The 24,927-nt window shown below is 44.7% G+C and overlaps 1 protein-coding gene across 4 annotated transcripts in view; it reads left to right on the top strand.

The window, feature by feature from the left end:
• Positions 1-597: 597 nt before the first annotated feature.
• CFAP36 (cilia and flagella associated protein 36) overlaps positions 598-24,927 on the top strand; it is a 51,019-nt gene continuing 26,689 nt past the window's right edge. For 3 of the 4 annotated variants that reach the window (XM_014518973.2, XM_014518971.2, XM_025201572.1), the window contains exons 1-6: positions 598-772; positions 4,512-4,576; positions 8,006-8,107; positions 16,279-16,393; positions 20,054-20,141; positions 23,304-23,355. In XM_014518973.2, the coding sequence (XP_014374459.1) occupies positions 652-772; positions 4,512-4,576; positions 8,006-8,107; positions 16,279-16,393; positions 20,054-20,141; positions 23,304-23,355 (543 nt within the window). In that variant the 5' untranslated portion in view covers positions 598-651. The remainder of the gene's footprint in view (positions 773-4,511; positions 4,577-8,005; positions 8,108-16,278; positions 16,394-20,053; positions 20,142-23,303; positions 23,356-24,927) is intronic. The other variant, XM_014518972.2, reaches the window with a different exon arrangement.

The following is a 24,927-nucleotide window of genomic DNA, read 5'->3' as shown; positions in this document are numbered from 1 at the left end:
CAGGGAACACTTGGTCAACTCGTTGAGGCTGAGCAAGGGATTCTGTAAGAAGCTGGAAGTTATGGAAGAAAGCGTCTCTCGGTGGTCATTGTACAAGAATCTGAGGCAAGATAGAAAGGGAGCGATGAAGATGCCGAGGGAGAGAAGATCTCTCTGCAGTGGCCAGAGCCAAGCCCTCAGCGTGACCAAAGCAAGCAGCTTTCTCCCGCTCCCCTGAGGCGCGGGGGGAGGGGCGCTGCTAACGTCTCTTCCTCCCTCCCCCCACCTTCGGAACGCGTCGCCGCGCGCGCCCCCAAAGGGCACCGCACCCCGCAGGCGAGAAGGGGGCTCCTCCTGCGCTTGCGCAGGCCGGACACTGTCGGCGGGGGGCGGGGGTCACAACATTCTTCCTCCCCGCCCCGCCTCGCGGTGGCTCCGTGCAGGGAGAGAGGAACCGGGGCAGGGCGGGGGGCGATGGCGTCCCCGTCTCCATGGCGACGGGGCGGGGACTGGAGAGAGCTCCGCCCCGAACCACCGGCCGCGGAACGTTCCATCGAGCGTCCGCACCGATAGTGACGCCGATTGCCATAGTGACCGAACCCCCCTCTCCAACAGTCGCAGCTGCATCCGGGGCTTCGCCAGCCCCCTCCGCCCGAGGGCGGCGGTGGCGTGATGGCGACGGAGGGAGAGGCGGAGGCGGAGGCGGACTGGGTGGTGGACAGCCTCGTCGCGTTTCTGCGCGGGCCCGTCTGGTCTGGCCCCGTCCTGGAGTTCATGGAGCAGAAGTGCGCGGGGTTCCGCGCGGCGGGTAGGCCCGGCGGGGCGGGGCGGGCGCGGCTCCCCGAACTCCTCCAGGCTGGGCCCGACGGGCTGCCCGCGCTTAGCTGGGGTAGTATCGTATTGGAAGCTCAAAATGATCGTATTCGCTGAAAAACTATCGTGCACTGGAAGAAAAAAAGGCGAATCAGTATGCAAATAAATCTTCTTATGTACTCTGTATTGCTTGCTGTAAGTTCCGGTGAGGGAGTGAGACCTGGGCCATCTAAGTCAAAGCATTTCTTTATTTTGAGGCCAGCCCTCGTCAGAAAGTGCCGCCAGCAAGCCCAAAAGTCAATTAAGACTCTGTGAGAGGGACTTGGGTTTTGCCTATGCTGCATCAATGAGCTGCCTCAGAAGGGACCGTGCATTTTGGATGCTATTAATATTATCGATTGTACGCTGTACAAGGGTTGAAATTATTGTACAGATTCAATAATTATCATACACCTGGCAACACTGAGCATCCAGTGGGGCTGAGCAGCACCCTGAGGGCCAGGCTGGGTGGGAAAACTCTCGCACCAGGAGGGTGGGGAAGCTGTGGGACCTGCTACCCAGGGAGGTTGGGCAGATTGACAAAGCCCTGGCTGGGATGAGGTAGTTGGGGCTGGTCAGGCTCTGAGCAGGGGTTGGACTAGACCAGTGGTTCCCAGCCTTTTTTGTACCAGGTCCTATTTGTAAACATCCATGGTCAGTCCTGATCCAGTGCCCCTCACTCCGGACCTGCTACCCCCTTCCCCCTGGACCCCAAGCAGTCCTTTGCAGGCTGGAACTCTGCCAGCCTGTGAGGGAAAAGCTGCGTTTCCCACATTTTTCTCCTTTAAAATAGAATCCATTTTTAAAGTTTGTTTGTGACCCTTTCATATATACTTATGACCCACTTTTGGGTCATCATGACCCCCGGGTTGAGAAACGCTAGACTAGACCTCCCACAGTCCCTCCCAGTCCTCATCTTCTATGATGTTGTGTTAAATAGGAATCAGTGCTAAGAGCATCGTGTCCTGTGGGGCCCCCCACCACACTGTCTCAGTAGGCTGGGGGTATCAAGCTGGTCTGCTTCTGTACTAAGTGCCCATCATGGCCAGCTCTACGTGCTCCTGCTCCGCACCCTTAATTGTCTTATCCCATCCAGACGCTAAGTCCCCAGTGGATGAACTTGTGTGCCAGTCTGATCCCACTAGCCACTGGGGATCTCAACTGGTGGCTTCTCCACGGAGCAAGTGCCACAGGCATGTGTATCTGGTGCATTTCATGGTCTCTCCACCTGTCCCTTCTGCCAGCAAGGGAGGCCCTAGCACATGCCTACCTGGAGTGCCAAGCCACAGCCTCTTCACTGCCTCCTCCAGAGCCTCCTGCTGCACAACTCCCTGCACTTTTTTTTATGCACTCTCCATCTGTGGCCCCAGCAAGTCCCAGGACTCCTTGCCCTAGTGCAAGGGTTTTCAACCTTTTTGGATCAGCGGACTGCCAGCGGCTGTGTACCCTGGGTGGCCGGATGCAGAGCGGGAGAAGGGCGAGGGGGGTAGTGCGTGGCCACATGCGGAGAGGCGGCAGCTGCTGCATGTGAGCTTCCTCCATCCCCAGCATCTGGCTGGGTGGGCGGCACCTGCACAGCAGTGCAGGATGGTGCGTGGCAGCTCTAGTGATATACCTCCTTGCCATAGCGATATACCTGACTAGGAAGGAGGCTCTGGCCAGAAGGACTCCTGAGGGCTGCAGGGTCACTTTCTTGTCCTGGTTCCTTGGACTTGTTCGAGGGCCAGTGAGCGCTGGCCAGTGTGCTCTGCTCAGTATCCCTTGCCTTTAAACATGTGATTTCACTCTAGTCCCTGTTTTCTTTTTAGCTGTCTCCCAAACTCAGTGGATGTGTTTCCGGTGGCCTCCCTACTAAGGGAGGCTTATAGTTCTTCCTTGATGGGCTCAAGCCCATGACCCGCTAGGCACATCAAACAGCCTGTCCTGTCATGTCTTGAGTTCTTTGCGGTGTGTCAGAGCAGACAGATGTATGTGTATAAATGCACAAGAAGTTTTTCTTGCATCTAGGTTCCTGATGTCCTGATGTTCCTGATGTCCTGGGAGTTCTAGAAACCATGCATGCATCTGGGCAGTCCCATGGCCAGGACTGACAATCAGCCGATTGTTGGGTTTAGAACTGGATTGGGAATGGGGACAGCTCTAGGTCTGAGACAGACCCATCCCTCTGCTGGATCTGCAGGGTTGGGCCAGGGATGGCTCCATAGTGTTGTGATGGTGATCAGAGGAATTTTATGCCCCCTCCCAAACATTGTGCATCCTGCCAAGCACGTATGGTATGGCAGGGGCCACAGTGTTTGGGAGGGGACATAAAATTCCTCTGATCACCATCACATCATTGTTTTAACATCTGCCAGGTGCTCATGTGCTGTTTCTTGTGGACTTGGTTCAGGACAGGCTCTTCACATACTTTTGTTGTGTCTGAGAAGGAATCTGCACATAATTGAATAAAGGTGCAACTGTGAAATCTTGCAAGTTATTTGACAATATCAGGTGTTCTTAACATTGACTGGGTGATAATGAAGTATTCTACTCCTCCTCCTCTGCCCCTCGACACATTTTTCTTTTTCCCTGAATTGAAGGATCCTGATCAGGGAAAAATGCTGTGGCTACAGAGCATCTCCATCTCCTCTGATGTACCTAGGGGCCACCAGCTGTTGGATAATGGGATGGCAGCACAGGTAGAAATCATCTCCATTGTGCCACTTAGTTGTGATCAGAAGATGTACAGGCCAAAGCTGAGGCCACAGTCAGCAAGCTACGTCCTTTTTCAGTTTAACCACTGAAAATCGGGGCAGGAAAGGGGAGAGGCTTCTAAATCTGCTTTCCACACCAGCCTGAAGTAATGGAGGGAACAGGAGATGGACAACAGGCCATGGACTATATTAGGGACCCAATCTTAAGGGGTTCCCAGAGGCTCCTTTGTAGATTAGTAAAGATTAAAGAAAACCACTTTACCCAATGGGACTCAGTGCTCAGTGTAGAAGATCCCATTAAGCATCTCTGTGTTGCTTAGTTTTAGTTCTCAAACTGTGGATTTGTCTCCATAGATCATAGGCAGACAAGGTTTTTGGTTAGGTGTGATGTATTTTATTAGACTAACTAAGTAGTTGGAAAAATTGTTCTTTGCAAGTTTTCAGGCACAAATGCCCCTCTTCAGGTATAGGGAGAATTTGTTGTCTCCAGAGATAACATCCTTGTTAACAGTAGTATATGGAGATGAGAGATAACAGACTTGATTACCTACCTGTCAGCCCTATTATTTTTCTACAAGTTTGTGTACATACAGTCAAGCTCTTACCTTTCTCTAAAAGTGCAAAGTTTCAAGAAGTTAAATGAGCAAAGGATATCAAACAACAAGAATGCACTTTTTGTAGAAAATAATGATTACATCTAGGCTTCCTGACCAGTGGTTTAACTCACAATTTAAATCGATTTGATTTAATCACATCCACTCTGAAACAAAATGAGGTCATGTTATTTCTGCTCCTAATCTATGTTTTCTTGACAACAGAGTTATGTTTAAATATTTTTTTTGAATATAAAAAGGTAATCTTACTGTGCAAGGTTTAGTAATGAATTAATTTGAAGGTCCCTATTTAATATTCCAATGTCTTCAGTACTATTTTAACTGCTGACACGTACATTTTGAAGAAGAAAATGTCTGTTTTTTTTCTCCCCAGTTTTCGATGATGAAGAAGAAAGCAAATTGTCTTATACAGATATTCATCAGGAGTACAAAATTCTGGTGAGTACTGTTCACTAATTATGCTTAGCCTTATAAGAAATGTATATTGTAATATTAAAAAGAAACATTTTATGCAAACTCATAATTATCTAGTTCATTGGTTTTTTTCAATCAGGGTGCCAATGCAATCTGGAATGCCTTGAGATCCTTTTAATGGTGCCATGGGATGCCACACGACATTATCACTGTTAGGTGTGCAAACACCTACACAATTCATAAGGTAAACCCAGAGATTTTGAATAGGGATCCCTAGTGTCAAAAAGATTCTGATCTGTTGTGGTCTTTCTGAGTTCTTTTCAACAGAACCATTGCTCCCTTATTTTTCTGTAGTCAAAAAATAAGTGAAAACTAAGAGCTGAAAATTATTTTATCCTACTTAACATGACTGTAGAACTCTTCATTATTCATATAAATAACTACTATTTAAAAAAAAAATTCCTAGTGAGTTCCTGGCTTCCAAAGTATGTTGTGACCATTATCTCCACAGGATAATTATATACTGTGTAGAAAGTAGTCCCATTATCAGACTTCAGAGGCATTTTCTGTGGGATTCTTCGAGTCTTAGAAGCTTGAGGGCCACAGGCTTAGTTATCTAGGGATTTTAAAGGTTTTTCCCACTTTAGTTTCTGAAAATTATTTATGACCAAGGCCTGTATTTTAGAGTGACATGATTGCTAACTTTGGTGTATGGTAAGCAGATCATTATGGAGGTATTGTCTGTGGCTTTTGTTAAGATTGCTTTGAGTTCTTTATGTAAAGGTAGGTTGAAATCCCTGAGTAAGAGTTTTCCCTGAAACGAGGAGTAATCAGCCCCATGTTTTGTCTGTTGTTGAATTGTTCAGGAGTCTAAAATACATGAATTCCAAACCTAAGAATATGCTTCCCTAACTGAGCTGTCAAAACGTCCAGTCTCCAGAGAGAAGACCCCTTCCCTTGTAGCAACCAATCATATACATTGCAGCTCTTTTAAAGACTGGAAGTAGAGTTTTACAAAAAACAGTTGGAAATCCATTATGACAAATTAAGAGGAGGCAAAGGGCTGGCTAGTGTGAAGGCCTTTGGAACATGGAAATGTGTCATAACCCAGGAACTCTGTTCAGTCCAGTGTCCTGTCACTGTTAGTGGCCAGCACCAGATATTTCAGAGGAGAATATAAGAACCCCCTAGGCTATGGACAGACATTACACATAAACTGGTTTAAGTGATCAAAAACTGGTGTAAACCTGTAACAGAACGGATGTTCAGTGCACATAAACCAGTTTGAATATGGCTGAAACAGATTTTAGATAAACCTGGTTGAATGTAGTATCAGACTTAACTGATATGGGTCAAACTGGTTTATGCAATGTCTGTCCCAGACCCTTTGCTGGTTTAAGCTAAACCAGACCCCCCCAGCATGCTTTCTGGGTTTGGTGGAGCTCTCTGCTGTAGGTAGTGGCAGGGAGGCGATGCAGGGTGCGTGGGCTCTGAGCTGTTGCGGAGTGGGGGGGCACGCTTGGGGGGCTCCCATGCACACCCCACCATAGCCACAAACCCCACAACCCCCACCCGCCACACAATCACAGACCCTATAAACACTGCACTCACCCATACCATCCCCCACACTCACAGCCAGGTGCCTCTGGGGGGAGCCCCGCTTACTGCTACATGCACGCACCCCACCACACACGCACCCACACATTCTGCAGCTCTCCACAAATTCCATGCCCACCCACACATCCCCACAAACCACGTCATACCCACCCACATCCACATATACCCTCACAGCTTCCCCCACACCTCACATACACACACATCCACAGCCTCCCACAAACTCCATGCCCACCCACCCCCACAACATACAAGAGTAGGACTTCATTTTGAGCTATTATGGAACCACTTGTATATATACAGTGCAAACGCACACAAATAGGGACAAAAATATTTTTATTTAAATAAAATTAAAATATGTTATTACAGATGTTTGATTTTTAGTATATAATTTGTTTGTTTTTTTTTTCCCGGTTCCAAGATGGCAAACCCCCTTCCCAAAAGGTGTACTTCCAGGGGCAAGGGGAGGGACTTCTGGCAGCAAAGGTCAGAGATTAGGGGTGGGACTTCCTGTCCCAAAATGGTGATCAGGGGGCAGGGTGCTTGTCACGGGGCAGGGCCTCTTGTGGCCCTTAACAGCTCACCCAAACTTGTTAAGTGGTCCTATAGCTGAAATAATTGCTCACCCCTGAATTAGTATTTTATAGGCAAGAATCAGCACTTTAAAACTTGATCTTTTATTCTATTTCATATTTGTGTTTGGTATTTCAGTTAGATTAAAACAATTGTTCTTATCAAGAAATTTTGAAAAACGCATGTACAGTGTTTAAGTCTTCTCATCACATATTGAATTACACTGACTTAGGTGGAAAAGAAGCTGGTTTTATTATGCTTGTAAGTGGATTTAGGCATCTAAGTTCAATTATATTCCACTCTACTCAAGTCCTTGAAAAACAGTTAAAATGAAACATGTGGGTGAGGCTACCTTCACTTCACTGCCTTTTTTGATTCGGTCATAAGGATAAGATGGTACATTACCAAAGTAGGCACATGGATACATTTTCATGACTTGAACAGGGTGAAATAGAATCATACTTAGGCATCTAAGCCCAGTTAGACACCTAATAGTTACAACAGTCAGGTCCCTAGTCTTTAGTTAAAATACAGACCTGAGAGTTTGATATTTACTGTTGAAACAAAGTGAAGAAAATAAAAGGATTATGATAAAATCTAAGTCTTCTATTTTGTCCATTGATGACTTTACTGTGGTCTTTTCCTTGACTCCAAAATATGGTGATGGAAAGCTGCTGTTGATTTTTGGAAGACACTTCACATACACATGACAATATGGTGAACCTTGTCTAATACAGTACATGCAAAATCTGGGAACTTGCTAAAGCTGGAAAATGTATATGGTCCCAACATGCCTTATGAGGAAATATGCATATGTAGCATATATATGCCAGAAACAGTTTACTGGGAAAATAGAAAGGAAATTTGGGACCCGGTTGTAGACTCACTTTGTATATCACAGAAAATAATTACCCATTTTGTGGGTGTGTGAATTACAAAGGCTGGGCTGAGTGAGAGAGGTAGAGGGGGAGAAGCAGAGGCAGTCTCATATAATTCTGTCTTAGATGAGTTTCACTGTATAAACAAAAAATATTTTCACTATATCTTACTTCTTAATAGTATTGTACTGATTTTCATATGAATCAGTATAGAAATAAAAGCTAGGATCTGCGTGCGCGCACCCTCCCCCTCCATTCCATAAATAAAAGCTGTGATCTACCCTCCATAGCAATTGAAGTAAGTGGGGTTTGGCAAAGAAGTTTAAAGCCTGGTGATTTCTATTACTGTTGGGGAAGCAGCTAGTAAAAGGTAAGACTTTTTTTGTAGGTTGAGAAACTGCTAGCTGGTTATCTTAAAGAAGTTGGAATTAATGAAGAAAAATTTCAAGAAGCATGTTCATCTCCTCTTGCAAAATCACATACTTCACAGGTATGTTTTCTTTTGTTAAAGAATGGATACATTTTAATAGTGTACTGTTAATTTTATATTTCCACTAATATACCAGAACAGGTATGAAATCTTGAAGTCTTCTCTCAGGCAAAAGTAATGTAGCTATATTTAGGGTATGAATTATGATTAGCGCATTTCTTACATTTTATTTGGGATAAACAATAACACTTGAACACACATTTCTTTGTGGCATCAAAATTGTATGTAAAATGTTTCCTGGAGTTTGCTTTTTTAAAAGCAAGTTTTAAATTGTATTAATTGCACAGTGTAAGTGACTTCACATTCTCTCTTTGATGGTTGGTTGATATCAACTTAAAGGGAGTTCAGAGAAGAATAACAAAAATGATTAAGAGAAAGTGGTAGGATTATCTTTTGAATAAAAATTATTAAGACCTGTAAATATCCGGTGGAAAAGCAATAAACAGGGCTGTGAGGAGGGACAGAGTATAAATTTGTGAGTAATTTGAAGGATATCTAAGGGAAGACCGAATTTACTAAAATGGCATGGGATACTGAGTTTGAAAACCATAGTGCAAAGGGAAACTAACAATAATTCTGTGGCTTTAATTAGTTTCTTTTTAAAACTTATTTACAAAATAAGCTCCTGAGTAAAACTAACTAAAGTCCCAATCAAGCAAATCACTTAATTACATGCTTAACTTTCAGTATCCCTTAGGGTACTTACCAGAGTGCTTAAGATGGTAGCTCCCCAGCTCAAGAGAAACAATGCATTAGTGTACTCTTACTAGGGCAACTGGGTATTAAAAGGGGATCTTCTCTGCAGGTGCCTGAAAATCTTCAGTGCGTTCTTCATCTGTTCTTGGGCCTGAAGTGAACACTCAGAAATCATATCAGTTGATACAGACCATGATGGACAGCACTATATATTCACGTATGCTAAGGAACAGTCAAAACTCTGGAACTAGTCTTTTTAAGGTGTAGTTTTGTGTGGTACACTGACCTGACTTCTAGAACAGCCATACCAGGGGTGTCCAACCTTTTTGAATGTGGGGCCGGATCACAAACTTTTTATCAGCCAGTGGGCCGGCAAGCCATATTCAAAGACCTCACAGGAAGTGGCATCACATCAGGAAGTGATGTCACGTGACCTTTGACACCAATGAAGTTGCAGGAAGGGACAATGAAATGAGTCTGGAAATGTGGTTTAATATCCATATTTTGCCTACCCCTGATCTAGGCATACCTATGCCTACGTTCTACTATGGGTACTTATGCTTCTGGGCTTTGCTGGTTGCCCCCACCACCACCCTTCCCCTTTCTGCTATATGTGCCAGGGTGTTTTTAAGTCTTCCTCAGAGGAACTGGGTTTTGGCTACAGCCGAGGCTAAGGACTTTGACTGGGGTGTGCCAATGCTCCTTCTGGGACCAAATCCAGAGGTTTTTGGCTACAGAGTTATGTCCAGAGGTAGACAACCCCTTCCATGGGTGCCAGAGCATAGCACACAAAGGCATTTTGCTTGGCACTTGTGCCTCGGGACAGACTTCAGGAGAAGGGCCAGGGCTGTGCTGCTACAACAAGGATAGAGCCTCTTGTGGCTCCCCCGCTGTCTGCCACTGGCACGCCAACATTTTACAAGTCAAGGCTGCGGGTGTTTTTGGCACTGCCCAAAAAACGCTGCCAAGCCCTGGCCTTGACCCTCTGCTCAGGGTCCCACTGGTTGCCAAATTTGGGGTCAGGAAGGAATTTTACCCCATGGTCAGATTAGAGCAGACTGTGGAGGTTTTTGCCTTCCTTTGTAATGCTCCAGCACCCGGCTTCTGGGATGTGGGCACAGCCAGCTCCCAGGGGGGAACACCAGGCTTTAAGGTTAAAGCCTTGGCCCCAGGAGATGGGGGTCAGAGCTGAGCCTCCCTCCACTGTGAAAGGCAGGGACCCCCCCCCCACACACACACAGGTGCTGGAAGCGCACAGTCACCAGCTCAGCCCCAGGGGAGGTGCCGTCTTCCCTGCCTGGCCAGCCCTACCTGTGGCACCCCAGCCGGGCAGGAGGTGGCAGAGGCAGACGACGAGGGTGAGCCTGGCCGCTGCGCCGCCTCTGCGGGTCCGCATCACCGCGCCATGCTGGGCTGAAGGGAACCGGAGCCGGGGCCGGGCAGCACCTTGGGGCTCAGCAAGCACAGGCTCCGTCTGAGCCTGGGGCCGCCCTGCGCAGTGCAGCGTGGCCAATGCCGACAGCCCGGCAGAAGGAAGCACCTGCCTGCCCATGCTGCTCCGCCTCTGCCAGTGACCCGGGGCTGGGTGGCCAAGCCAGGCTGCCTCTTGCCTGCGGATGGGGAGCAGCGAGTTGCTTGGGCTGGGAAGCGGTGGCTTCCCCATGTGGTGCTGGGGACGGGAGGAGGTGGGCCGCGTCTGCACCGGCCAGCAGAAGGGGCGGGGGGGGGCGGGGGCCCCGGGGCTCAGCTGCAATTTCCCCCTGCCTAAGTGCAGCTGAGCCCCCTGCTGCTCCAGCTGGGCTCAACCTGTCCCGAGAGGCACATGGCTACTCCTCTTCCCACACGCGCTGTGTCGGCAATGTCAAGCTGACGCGGTGCATGTGGGAACCTTGTCCCTTCCCCAGCCCTTCAGCAGCCATTAGGAAGCTGCTGAGGGGCTGGTGAGGGACAAGGGATGGGAATGAAAGTAAATCGTGTTTACTTTTGTTTCCCGTCGCAGCACCATGGGCCACAGAAAATGCCTTGGCGGGCTGCATGTTGGACAAGCCTGAGCCAGACAGACTACCTAGGTGGATGCTTTCCTTTGAGTGAGTGGGTGATTGAGGCCTCCATTTTTCAAGTGATCTTTTTGGATTGGGGTTAACCCAGGGTGAAACTATTTAGACCAGATTAACAAGAAGTGTTGAAACTTTTCCAGGGGAGTGTGAGCCACATGAACCATATTCATAGCCTTGATGTTGATGATGATGCCGCTACCATATTTTATTGCATGCTAGTTGCACCCTTTTTTGTGGAAGTCTATAGAAGAAAAGATTTTTCCAGAGTCATGGCCAATTGTCTGACATAGAGCATGTCCTCTGGGAAACAGAGCCAGGAAGTGCGTCATCCCAGGACAGTCTTGGTGAGGCAGCAGAAACTTTATGGTGTTGCAGGACAGTAACTAGCTGGGCCTTATATCCTTGTTAGGGCAGTAGTAAAACATCCAGTCCCAGAGAAAAATAGCAGCCATCTTGGTGGCCAATCATAGTGGCTACTTGCCCTTTTACAGTGAAGAAAAAAGAAATTCCCTTGCTTAAGATATGCACCCCAATTTTGGTGTGCTGATTTTTTGCGGGAAATGTGTATGTGGTATGCAAGCAAATAGAATATATGCTTACCATCTGATCTCTCTGAGTCCCAAATTCTTTACAGAGTTCAGACAAGACTGACAACCAGCTCTTAATAGCTTAGTATGCATGAGGCAGTTCATGTTCTAGAAGGTCTACATCTTTTAACTATATTTCAAAACCCTTTCCTCCCAGATCTGTTATACTACAACAGATGGAAGATTCTCTACGCAGACCTGAATTATACCTTCCACATCACAGCCTGGGTGTCAGATGGTCTTACTTTTTGCTCGTCTGGAACATCCTGCCTATAGCCAAGAAAAATCCCTAAGTAGACTTGTCTCATGAAGTGGATAAGCAAATCACTTAAGTGGATATGATTATCTTACTAGGGCAAGGTGAATTCCCTAATGCTAAGTAGGAGATCAATATCTATCATCCATGGCTGTATGTAGATGAAACGAGAGGCGTGTGTGCATGACACTTTAAAGCAGGCTAAATGCTTTTGCACCGATTTAATGGTGTCTGTGTTTGCACGCCTCAGCAGCATATTGTGCATTAATTCCAGCCGCTGTAGGAAATTCAGCAGTGTAATGCGCTTTAAATGACTTGGGGCGCAGCAAACCAGAAGTCCTTTGAGGAGTTTTAGTTTGCTGCCTCTACAGCTGTGGAGCAAAGCACTGGGCTCTGCAGCTCCACGGCTCTGCAGGAAGCCCTGCAGGCAGGCTGACAGTAGCCCAGGAAAGCTGCTCCACCCAAGAAAAGCAGCAAGCCTGATCTTTTTTCCCCCCCTGGAGCCTACCTGCCTGCCTGCCGGAACTGTGCAGTGGCCTGGTGCTTCCCTCTGCTGCCTTTGTGTGTAGGGGGCATAGCTGCCAGGGAGGGAAGCACCAGTCCCTCCTCCACAGCCTAGGGATGGCTCCCCTTGCTGACAGCTCGTCTTCCCCTCCCCACCGGAGAGGCAAGTAAGTCAGCGGGGTGTGTGCATGACATGGGGGTTTAATCAGCCCTAAATTGAGACTGTTTTTTTTAAAACCCACCACTTCAATTTAGGGCCCCTCTTTCATCTATTCTACTTATACCTACACAATAGGTAGGTTATAGGACTGACCTGGGAAAATAAATTCATAACTTTACTGGACACCCAGAGCCATAGACTTAAGTGATATTGTTTTTTAGCTCATTTTAAGCTACCTCTTGCCTTTCCATGTCACAGGCAAGACTCACACAGGGTGTGTGGGGAGGCAGGATTTAGTGGTAAGAGCAGAAGCCTGGGATCAAGAACCAGAGATCACAAGCCTGAAGTCTAAGAGCCAGCATGTAGGCAGGGATGCAGCAAAAAAGCATAAGACTAGGAGCCAGACTTGAGAGAACTCACAGCAAGGCATCAGCTGCTAGACAGGTTGAAAGCCCACTGAGCACTACCAGGGCTGCTGCCTATATGTAGCAGCTTCACATAAGCACTTGTTTGAGGGCCACCTGGGCTCTCAAGCAGCTGCAGCCAGTCCTATCCAGGTGACCAGTGCTAGCTGAGGGCTTGTCTGTGATCCTGACTCCTGAAACTCCCTCTGCTAACTTCTCTTTCTTTACAATTGCTTACTTTCCAAGTGGTAACATTCATTAAGGTAATTAGGTTAAACTAAAGCAATTGTTCTAAGATGTACTTGGCCTGGATTATAATTGCTTTCCAGCTTGTGATGTTTGAAACCTCAAGGCTTATTTCCTCTCTCTCCCAACTATACAAGTTGATCCCACAAGAGATATTACCTTACCTTGCCTCTTCTGGAGCTGAAACAGAGAGCAACCAATCCCTAACACTTAGCTAAATTGCATTTAGCAGCCATCTTGGGTTACCACTCACCAGTACTGGGCAGGTGGTGTTTTCCTACAGCACTTGGTTTAAAATCTTGAAAGATCTGACCAGTGTAGTCCTCCTCATTTTTATGAAGCCACCATTTGATCTACTGTCATTTGTATAATTTGCTACATTTGTCAATGAAGATGACCTTGATTTCTTGGCAAGAAGGGGCAGGTGAGATCCAGGCCCTATGCAGTTTTCCATCCAGATAAAATATTCTTAAGGACACACCCCAGATTTCTGCTGCAGGTGACCATGGAACACCATCCTAAACCAGCACACCCACTCTCCATTTTTTCCCCTTGCAAAAACCTTGCACATTCCTGAGGGCAAGATCCATTTCCTGGACATAAGACTGTGCTTTGGCTTTTTGCTGACAAACGAGGAAACCACTGAGATCATCTTCTCTGCCTAGCCATAGTGGAGAGAATGCAGGGTCTGGTGATATCTGCTCAGTGACTTTCCAGGCTACTAAATAGCCAAGCTGTGTTTTGATATGATTATTGAAACATTCTCCACAAGAACCAAGAAGCATCTGCAGCATTATAGAGAAACATGTCTCCTAGGCATCTGTAAAGAGTCTGCTTGGAGCTATCTTCACGTATTCACAAACCACTATGAAGTTTCTGAAGTCTCCCCAAATTGGATTTAGTGTTTGGCAAAGTGGTCTTCATACACTCTTCTCTTGAGACTTTGATATCATCCCTGATACAGATCTATACAATTGGATTTTGGGAAAGCTTATTAAATAGCAACATCCAAATTCAGCTGTAGCATGAAGAGGAAATGCCAGACATTTTAGTCCTTAAGCTAACATATAGTCATATCTTAGTTACTGTTAGAAAGAGGACAGTAGATATAGTCCAAGTACTTCCTGGGGGGGTTTTTTTGTGTCCTGCCCTTTAGAGTTCTGTGTACCTTAGTGACAATTTTAATTTCTGTCACCTTTAACCCGCTCTGTATGTTTTGAGCCCATACAAAAATTGCTACAAAGTACATCTTGCTACTACTGCATCCTACCCTGGCTTTATATTGCAGACCACCTGCTCCAGTGTTATTTGTCTTCCCAGTATAATTCTGCAAACAAATGCCTAGTTCCCCTTTACTAAAAGATGTAATGACTCAAAGTACTAGCTCTGTCATTACCCATGGAGAAATGAGTGGCTTTTCCTCAATCCCACTTCTGAGCATTTCCTTTCCCTAATGGCAGGGGATGTTGCCTGTGTACCTGGCTTCTGTTAAACTGGAGGAAGAAAATACTGGGGGGGAGAGAATTTTGCTATTTATTCCCAGGGTGCAGGATTTCACCTTAAAATAGAATCCAAGTCTTCTAAAATTCAGAGCACTGCCCTAGGAGACCATCAGCTTTTTATTTTTATTTTTCCTTTGTTCTTTTTTTACATGCTTTTCATCACAGCTAGAATAGGTGGCTGAAACTATTAAAAAGTATACATGGTAGACAGAATCAGTAATGCCAACTATTGTAATACCATCACAAGACTCAGGATTTCAAAGTCAAAATAACTGCAACACGCGATCTCCCAATCCAACCCTTAGATTTCCATATTTTCCTAGCCAGTAAGTGGAGGAAAAGGAAAGGGCTGGCGGGGGCGGGGGGGCGAGATCGAGGCCTCTGCAGTGAGGGAGGGAGTGGGGCAGGGGCAGGGATGAATGGGGCCCTGGGTCTGGGGCAGGTCCTCCAAAAGGTGGAAGGGCAGAGGCAGGCTGCCTGTTGCGGGCTGGGGCTCTGCGCCCTGCTGCCTTGCCCCAGGAGCTCAGCTGTGCGACCCTAGTGTGCCTCCTGCCACTGGGCAGGTAGGGGATGTGCCATGCGGCCAGTGTGCCCCATGTCTCCTACCAGCCGGGCAGGCGGCAATGGCATTGCTCAGCTGAGCTCCTGGGGCAAGACAGCAGGGTGCAGAGCCCCAGCTCACCTCTACCTTGCGGGGGAGGGTGGGGGCACATGCCCCCATGCCTCCCCCATGGGTGTATGCTACTGCGGGGTGGGGAATGACATGCCTGTCCCCCACGCCTCTGGACAACCCGCCCCGGTCCTGGGGCCCCATTCACTCCTGCTTCCACCCCACTCCCTCCCTCCCTGTGGGGCCTTGATTTGCCCCCGCCATGCCCCTTCCCTCCCCTCCCCACCACCCTTACCGCCCCTGCCCCAGTCCCTTTCCCTTCACTTACCAGCTGGGTGCTGTCTGTGTGTCTGTCATTGTCTCTGTGTCTGTCTCTTTCTGTCTGCTCCTCACTCCCAAGCCACAGCCCATCCTACCTTGCTGCTGCTTCTCACTCCAGACCCACAGTACCCTGCATCCTGCCAGGGTGTGTGAGAACCCCCTTCTCTGGGCTCCAAACCCCACACACACCCACAGTCCCCAAGACCTTCGCAAATACCACCCCACACCCCCACACATACTTCAAAAATAGCATCTCATGATATATATGCCAATCTCTTGATTTTTTTAAGAGTTTGTCTCATGATTTTTGGCATGGTGGGGTTGGCAGTACTGCAGAATTTCAGTCTTATTAGGCTCTCAAATCAAACAGCAACATTCCATTTTACAAATAAATTAATTAGTTCCCTACAACAGCAGAACCTATTTAGGGTTGACTGTCCACTAGCACAAAGTAGCAGGACTGGGACCATAAAATAGTACTTTTTACATGTGTTACTGCATCAGGCAGTTAAAATGCATATAGAAAACAGAAAATCAGTGTAGTGATGGTGAATTTTGAATCATCTCAGACAGAAGAGGATTTTTGTTTTCCATATTGGTAAATCCTCATCCTCCTTAGTTTCTTGTTTCTTCCCCCTCCCCAAAGTTGTTGGTGTTGTATCAACAGTAAGTGTTTATTCCAGGTGATAGATAACACAAAAATGTTTCTAAGTAGAGACAATACAAAGATGTTATTTCTTGCTATCTTGAAGTACACCTTTTGAAATCTGGGCTATTTTGAAATGATCAGTTGGGTTTCTGTTAATTTCTCAGTTTTCTCCCCCACAGGTCATTTTGCAACCTGTACTGGCAGCAGAAGATTTTAGACTATTCAAAGAAATGATGGTACAAAAAAATATTGAAATGCAGTTGCAAGCCATTCGAGTCATTAAAGAGAGAAATGGTAAGAAGCAATAAATGAGAATTTATAGTTTTTTTGTGCATCTTTTCAGCTGTTCTGAGAGCTATGTAATCTGAACAAGTAAGGTAAAATCCTGGCTCAACAGAAGTCAATGGCAAAACTTCCAGGCCAGGATTTCACCCTTAGGCTACAACTGGTTCGGTCAATCACAGCTTTTAAAAGGGAAATAAAAGTTAGCCAAAGTCTGTTAGACTATTATATGAAATCTAAATTACATTTAGTTTAAGAATTGTGCAGATCATTGTGGGGTATTACAACAGTACATATAACTTGGGGCAACACGATTGTTTTCTGGAGTACAACAACCATTGTCAAGCTGGCCACTCTCCCACTCCATATAGAATAAAGACTGATGGATTTGCAAAGCAGCAAGTTCCCTTTGTGCTTACACTTGCTATATTCTCAAACCTCTCTATGTAGCTGCACAGCAAGTTGTGTTCAAGGGGATGCACATTCAAATATTATTTTGTCACCTTGTTACTTTAATATACTTGTGTATAGTCAGTAATTTTGGCACAATTATCTTCCAGGCACTTCTCTTAGTCTTTTATTTCAATAAGCTCAAGCTTTCCTGAATCTCAAAGTTTACTAATTTCCTTCTTCCTATTTGCTGTGTGTATAGCAGAGGATTGAATGTGTAAGTTCTCTGATTTTATTCAGAAAAATTGCATATAATCATTTAGAAAGATGTCTGATTTTTTTCTTAAACATGAGGATACATAGGAGAAATGTTAATTGCATTCATTTTTAAATTATTTTAAAATTCCAAATTTTAAGCCAGTATTAAAATAATACCTGTGAAAAGGAAAAAAGCAGCAGGGTAGATTTGATTTAAGTCAAATAGATTTAAACCATGATTTAAATCACTGGTCAGGAAGCCTAGATTTAATAATCGATTTCTACAACCAGTGCATTCTTGTTGTTTGATATCCCTTACTCATTTAACTTCTTGAAACTTTGCATTTTTAGAGAAAGGTAAAGGGCTTGACTGTGTGTACATAAACTTGCAGAGAGACAATAGGGCTGATGGGTGGGTAATCAGGTCTGTTATCTTTCATTTCCATATGCTGCTGTTTACAAGGATGTTATCTCTGGAGACAACAAACTCTCCCTATGCCTGAAGAAGGGCATTTGTGCCTGAAAGCTTGCAAAGAATATTTTTTCCAACTATTTTTTTGGTCTAATAAAAGATATCACATCTACCCAAAGAACCTCGTCTGTCTATGATCTCTGGAGAGACAAATCCACAGCTTGAGAACTGAAACTACGCATCACACAGAGATGCTTAATGGGATCTTCTAGACTGAGCACTGAGTCCCATTGGGTAGAGTGGTTTTCTTTAATCTTTACTAATCTATAGAGAAGCCTCTGGGAACTCCTTAAGATTGGGCCCCCAATATAGTCCATAGCCTGTTGTGACCTATTTAAAAAACTTCTAAAAAGGTTACATGAATATATTGTCTCAAATAGAATATAATTAGAAGTAATAATCCCTATTCCATGATAATATCTCTGAGCTTTAACATATATTAAATTAAAACTATCTTTATATGTTTATTTTTTTAAAAGCATCTTAAATTTTAAAAAATGATAAAATCAAAAACATTGTGATTTAAATAACAAGCCCAACTTTTTTAATCCATTTTTATCCACTGAGAAGATTAGTAAGAAGAGGCAGCAGGAAATTAAGTGGAGGCTCTGTTCTCAGCTGTAGCTGAGCTGAGCATGGCTCTACAGAATTGCCTAAGGCAGAAGTGGTGTAGGTTGTAGTTGTCCAATTTCTCCAAGTGCAATGCCTTGTACATTCTGAGGGAGAGTTGCTAGGGCAGTTTTCTGTTTGCTCTCAGTTGTTTGTCTTTTTAAACCATCATAAAAGGAACTAGTTTAGAAGATAGATTGGGACACAAAAGAGAAACAAAAATATAAGGTTTTTTAATATTCTTTATTTACAACACAGTAGGCACATATACATGACACTGCGTCACTGTAGAAACATGCTATGGCCAAAAACTGTGACACCACTGCTACGTCACTGTAGTGACATGCTCCTTTGGTATAGTGCGTTGCTATGGTGACATAGCTGCTAAAAATAACCATGTGCCATGCTGACAGTGTAGTATGAGCTGTTACTGTGCCGTCATTTAGTACTTTCTTTCGGAAGTACTAAATTACGGAACAGTAACAACAGCGCCATAGGAGCATGTGTAGACATACCCACTTAGACACATACCTATGCGACATAAATAGAACTGCAGCAGAAGGACATACACATTTCAAAGTCATACTTACAAAGTTAAATGTTAGAATGAAGGTTGTTTGTGCAGGCTTAATTTGGTCCACTTGTGTGTTTGCATTCTGATGTAGTCTTCACATGATCGCATCATATTTTTTCTACAGTTACCTGCTTCTTTCAGTGCACAGAATGAATAACATTCACTGAATAGGTAGCAATTCAGTCTTCCTTTTTTTCTTATTATTCTGTGTGTGACCCCATGCCATATTTATTACACATGATCCAACTGCACTACAGAGTAATTAATTTTTTATGGTCTTTTGTAACTTTCATTGTCATGATATTCCAGTATTTAAGGAACATAGGATTGGAAAGAAACTCATGGGCCATCAGATCTACTCCCCTGTATTTTTGTATTCCTTAAATAAGAGAAGATTACTTGCAATTTATTTCTCTGCTGATATCCTTCCGATAGGATTTTTACCTCCCCTTTCAGACTTAGGGTTTTATCTTTTTATGTTGCTTTTTGCAGTTAGTTTTACTAACTGCGAATTTTCAGTGTGGTTGAGTTGTACTTATGAGTGTCACCAACCAAAGAGCTAAGAAACTGGTTTCTGAGCCAGCTATGGGTTCTTACAGCTTGGGGAGATGGCCTGTGATGGTCACTGAAGCATGTACCTCTTGCTTTGCCTGCTCTTCCTCTTCCTTGAGACTCAAAACTTTAGTACTCGGAGGCTATGTCTACAAAAGACATTTATTGCTGAGTTATCCAATTAGCTTCGCAGTACAGATCTTGGTGTCTATATGTGTGGCCCTGTTAGGCCACAGGAAACTAAAACCCCACAGTAGGTTAGTACTTGTAAATACAAGTACTGTCCTGTGGAGTTTTTTCATGAGCTGCAACACATGTGTAGACACTGACCCAACTGACTGGGGCATGAGGTTGCTTTAGTGAGAGGGCTGCCTACTGGCTAGCCCTGCACTGAAGCACCCTTGTGCTCCAGCCAGCTGCTCCATAGCACATTGAGCCCAGTTGGAGCAGCCCTGGAGTGGCAGGCTGACCCCCTGGGTCCCCTGCCAGCTGGAGCTGCTCTGACCTGGCTCAGTGTGCTGTTGTCTCAGGCACATGTGTAAATGCAGTACCTGGGAGCAATAAACTCCAGCAGGATATGCACTGGAGTTTATTAATGTGCATTAATATATATATATGTAGATGTGCTTGGAGTGTTGTTGGGAAACTGATGCTAAGGAATCCATTTTTTTTGTGTCACTTCTGAAAAGCAGCATTGCAGGTAATAATTTTCCCTTGCCTTCCTTTTTCTGGCTGAGGAAAGTGTGCTAGATGAAGTGGAAATCCCCCCCTCTCCTCTCAAGTAATGCAGGAATTCTGCAGTTTTTGTTTTTTATAGGTGTGCTACCTGGCTGTTTGACAGATGGCTCTGATGTATTTACTGAAATTGAACAGCAAGAAATGCAAATACTGAGGGAAGTTTTAAGGTAAAAAATGGATATCCTACCTAATAATTTTTATAAAATAAGAACTAATTCTCATGTTTATTTTACTTGAGCATTTCCTTTGTCTACTAGGTGGCATAAATGTTCTTTTCAAAGTTCTAATTATGAGAGAATCCAAGTACAACATTTACTGAATCAAAACAGAGCATCTTGAAGTTAGCCCTAACTTTCATCAGTGAAAAACAGGTTTCCAAGGGGCTGTTTCATCAGCCCGGGATTGCTGACAACTGGAGTACTACCTAGGCCCTGTTCCTTTAAGCTCACCTTCAATATGCTACAAGGGCTCAGACAATCAGCTTGTTAGTTCAGCTTTCGGCCTCTGCGTTGTCAGAACACCCTGCAGTCCAAGCATATAGAACAGCCTGTGCATGTAGAAAGAATGAATTTTGTTTTTGCAGAAGGTTTTGTTCTTTTCCACAGCTTCATTGTAATTCCCGTGCAGGGACTTACTCCGAGTTGTAGGACAGTAGAGTTTTGGGGGTAGGGAGCCAATGTGGTTATTCTAGATTATTCTTCCTTCCCAAAAAATCCCAGTTGCATAAATAAAACCAGCAGACATTAATAGGCTGTTTTCATTAAGGTGTGGTAGTTCCTCTCTCTGTTTAAGGGAGCCCTTGCCCCTAACCCTCAGGGGCTGGCTAATGGCATCATGATCATGGAAGAGACCAGGTAATACTCAAAAGCAGATGAAGGGAAGGGGCACTATATATTTTCTGCCTTCTGGATATTTCTCCTTTTACTTATAAAAGAAGAAACATCTCCTTTTACTCACTCACTCTACCATCTGAGTGAAAAATTTCCAGGAATAAACTTAAAACAAGAGTTTGCTGCACAGGGGGAAATGAGGCCCATTGTTTATCAGGACCAATATTGCAGTTTTTGTTTTGTATTTGAAATAATCAAAGCTGTTTGGAGACTTTGGAAATTTGGGGTTATCATGCCAAGTTTGTCCTGATTTAGCAGTGTGAAATCATTATAAAAAACATCACTTCATATTGAAGATCATAAGCAGCCAGCATGGATTTATGAAAAACAAATCATGTCAAACAAACTTGATCTCCTTCTTTGGCAAAGTAACTACTTGGATCTATAAAGGAAATGCTGTGGATATAATGATTCTGAACTTCAGCCAGGCTTTTGAGAAGGTCCCACGTGACTTCCTAATAAACAATTTGAAGAAATGTGGGCTAGATAAAACTACTTACAAGGTGGATAGATAACTGGCTCAAACAAAGAGTAATTATTAATAGGTCCATGTCAGAGTAGCAGGAAGTTTCAAGCAGAGTCCAACTGGGCCTGGTGCTGTTCAGTACATTTATTAACAATTTGGATGCTGGCATAGAAAGCTTCCTGAGCAAGTTTGCAGATGACATGAAGCTGGGAAAAATTATGAACATGTTGGAGGATGTGAGCGCAATTCAGAAAGATTTCATTGGATTGGAAAGTTGGGTTAGTGCTAATAGGATGAAGTTCAGTGTGGACAAATGCAAGGTACTACACCTTGGGAAGAACAATCAAACGTACAAATATGAAATGGATGACATCTGGCTGGATGGCAGCACTGTGGAAAAGGACTTGGGAGTTTTGATAGATTACAGACTCAATATGAACCTGCAATATGATATAGCCACACAAAAGGTGAATGTGGTTTTGGGCTGGATCACTAGAAGTGTTAGGTGCAAGACATGGGAGGTGATAGTGCTTCACTGCTTGGCACTGGTTAGGCCTCATCTGGAGTGCTGTGTGGAGTTCTGGGCTCCACATTTTAAAAGGATGTGGAAAAGTTAGAAAAGGTCCAGAGGTGGGCAACAAAGATGATCAAGGGCTTGAAAGGCAAGTCATATGAGGAGAAGCTGAAGGAGCTAGGCATGTTCAGCTTGCAAAAAAGGGACATGATAGCAGTCTTCAAATACTTAATGGGCTGCCAGAAGGAAGGGCGGGGAAAGCAGCTTTTCTGTGTTGCTACAAGAATGGCTTGAAGTTGCATTGCAGCAAAGTAAGTTTAGATGGGATACCTGGAAAAAAAGCTTCTTTACTGTTAGAATAGCAAGGCAGTGAAATAGACTGGCTGTGGAAGTTATGGACTCCCCATCACTGGAGGTGTTCAAAAATAGGTTTATAGACATAGATTATCCCTAACTAGTGGCTGTCCATGTTCCAATATGGGTATTTTCTATGCTTGTGGGCTTTGCTAGTTGCCCCCTCCACTCCCCTTGTTACATATGTCAGGGTGTTTTTAAGTCTTCCACAAAGACATTGGGTGTTGGCTGCATCAAGACTGGGAACTTGGATTGGGGTGTGCCAGTGTTCCTGCTGGGACTAAAACCAGAGGCTAATGGCTAGAAGGTCTTTCTTTTCCACTCAAGATCTGACCAGTCATCATTTTGGAGTCAGGAAGGAATTTAACTCTGTGGTCAGATTGGTATGTACTGTGGGATTTTTTTCCTTCCTTTGTAGCAGGTGGTGTAGCCATATATCCAGGATCTCTAGAGCAGGGGTTGTCAACAGGGATACATGTACTCCTGGGGGTACTTGAGCAGGTTCTAGGGGGTACGCGAGGGTAGCTGCCATGTGCAAACTTCCCCTGCCCTGCGGGGGTGACTGGCCAGACATGGAGGGCGGGGGAAGCTCGCATGAGGCTGCTGCCACTGCTCCGCATCCAGCTGCATGTCACCCCCTCCCCCACTCGGGGTCCAGTCACACACCATGCCCCCCGCGCCCCACAGCCGGGGGTACAGTGCTCTGTGTCCAGCTGCCTGGGAGTACAATGATAGAAAAAGGTTGAAAACCCCTGCTCTAGCGCATACATTGACAATATTTCATAGAATCAGGATATTGGCTGCTGTGGTTCATTTTTATCTGTGGCAGGTTAGGATGTTAGGTCTATGTTGCATCAGGGTTGAAGGTAGTCTTGTGTAGAGTTCAGAGGGTAGATTGTATAGGATGGTTTAGATAGGGGTGATCCTGCCTCGGCGGGGGGGTTGAACTTTATAACCTCTGGAGGTCACTTCCAGCCCTGCTTCTCTATGATTCTATGGCTATCATGCCAAGTTTGTCCTCTGATTTGACAGTGCTAAATCAATATAAATCATGTTATTTGAAGATTCCTGAATATTCTACACTATATTTTGTCTATTTTGTCAGGAGGTCTAAGGAAGAATATGAAATAGAGCAAGATAAGAAAAGGACTAAAGAGGTGAGTTCGTTATTTTTAATTCAGGTATGGCAGTAAGTCTTTAATATATATATATATATTTTTTTATATCTTTGCCTTGGACTGAAAAGTTTTTACTAAGGATAAATCTCGTCCACTCACATATGCCTTGCAGAGGAAATAAAAGGGTTGCTAGAGACAGCCTTGTTGCCATTATAAATTAAAGGACCTTTCCTTTTGAAGGTTCAGTTTCTCTTTTAAGAGTGTTGTACATGCATCATTGACCTCAATAGCATCATTAACTATAGAGAAAGCAGCCTGTTCACATCTCTTGCCAATGTTAAACAAAAAGTGCAAATGAGTTATTAATTTTTGTTGAACTCCACCTGAGAGATCAAGCTTTGTTGTTTGGAGGGGGAAAAGACAAGCTCAACTTGCTAACCCACCACTGAGAGAAGAGTGAAGAACTTGAGATGTCATTTTTGTGGGAGCTATTCATAGATTTCATAGACATTTGAGCTGGAAGGGACCTCAGAAGATCATCAAGTCCAGCCCCCTGCCCCAGGGGCAGGAAGTCAGCAGGGGTCATAGGATCCCAGCAAGATAAACATCCAAACGTGTCTTGAAGGCATTCAAAGCAGGTGCTTGAACCACCTCCAGCGGTAGTCTGTTCCAAACCTTGGGAGCTTGGACGGTAAAGAAGTTCCTCCTTATGTCCAGCCTGAACCAGTCATGGAGGAGTTTGTGGGGTGCTCTGGTGAACAGAAGTTCCCCCAGATCCTGGTGATCACCCTGATAAACTTATAGGTGGCCACCAGATCACCCCTGAACCTGCACTTTTCCAGGATGAAGAGTCCCATGGCTCTCAGCCTCTCTTCATAAGGTCTGTTTTCCTGACCTCTGATCATGTGTGTGGCTCTCCTCTTTTATACAGTTTGAAAGGAGGATTTGACTAATCATTATCAAAGCCCCATTATAAGACAAAAACCGTGGTCATCATTTTGAGGTGCTGACTAGGCAAGGTATCAAAATTTCTGTAGCTGTGTTACTTTCAGATGTTGTTACTATAAAAGTAAGTTTTAACAGCTGTTTTGTTCTCACTTTGACTCATGAATTTATAATTGCTCGTGCAGAATTACTGCACTTGGTTTGCCACAGTTAGAGATTTTTGCTGAGTCCCCAGAGGAGAGGGTGGAGAACACAGGAGCAGGCATCTTTGTAGAACAGAAAGTTGCTGTTGGTCTGAGATTCTGTTTTCTTCTACAACTAGGTCTGTATTGACATATTTAGAGTTCAACTTTAAATCACTTTCACGATTAAATGAAATACTTAGAGCTGCTGTAGTGAATTAATCAAATAACTAATTCAATGACATTCCTAAAAAAGTGGATTTTTTCTATTACCATATATACTTGAATTTAAGATAAGGGCTTCCTCCCCACCAGCTGATTTGGGGGTGGAAAAAGTCCCTTGTCTTAGATTTGCATACAAAATGGAGTGAAGTGCAGGTGGCTGCTGTGGCTCCGACTCTGGCCCGGAGCCAAGGTTGGGACTAGAGTCAGATCCACAGCAGATTCATAGATGCTAGGGTCGGAAGGGACCTCAATAGATCAT

The sequence above is a fragment of the Alligator sinensis genome, unplaced genomic scaffold (genome assembly GCF_000455745.1).
Source record: "Alligator sinensis unplaced genomic scaffold, ASM45574v1 scaffold432_1, whole genome shotgun sequence".
Taxonomy (NCBI): Eukaryota; Metazoa; Chordata; order Crocodylia; family Alligatoridae; genus Alligator; species Alligator sinensis.
This window is presented reverse-complemented; position numbering and strand designations above follow the sequence as displayed.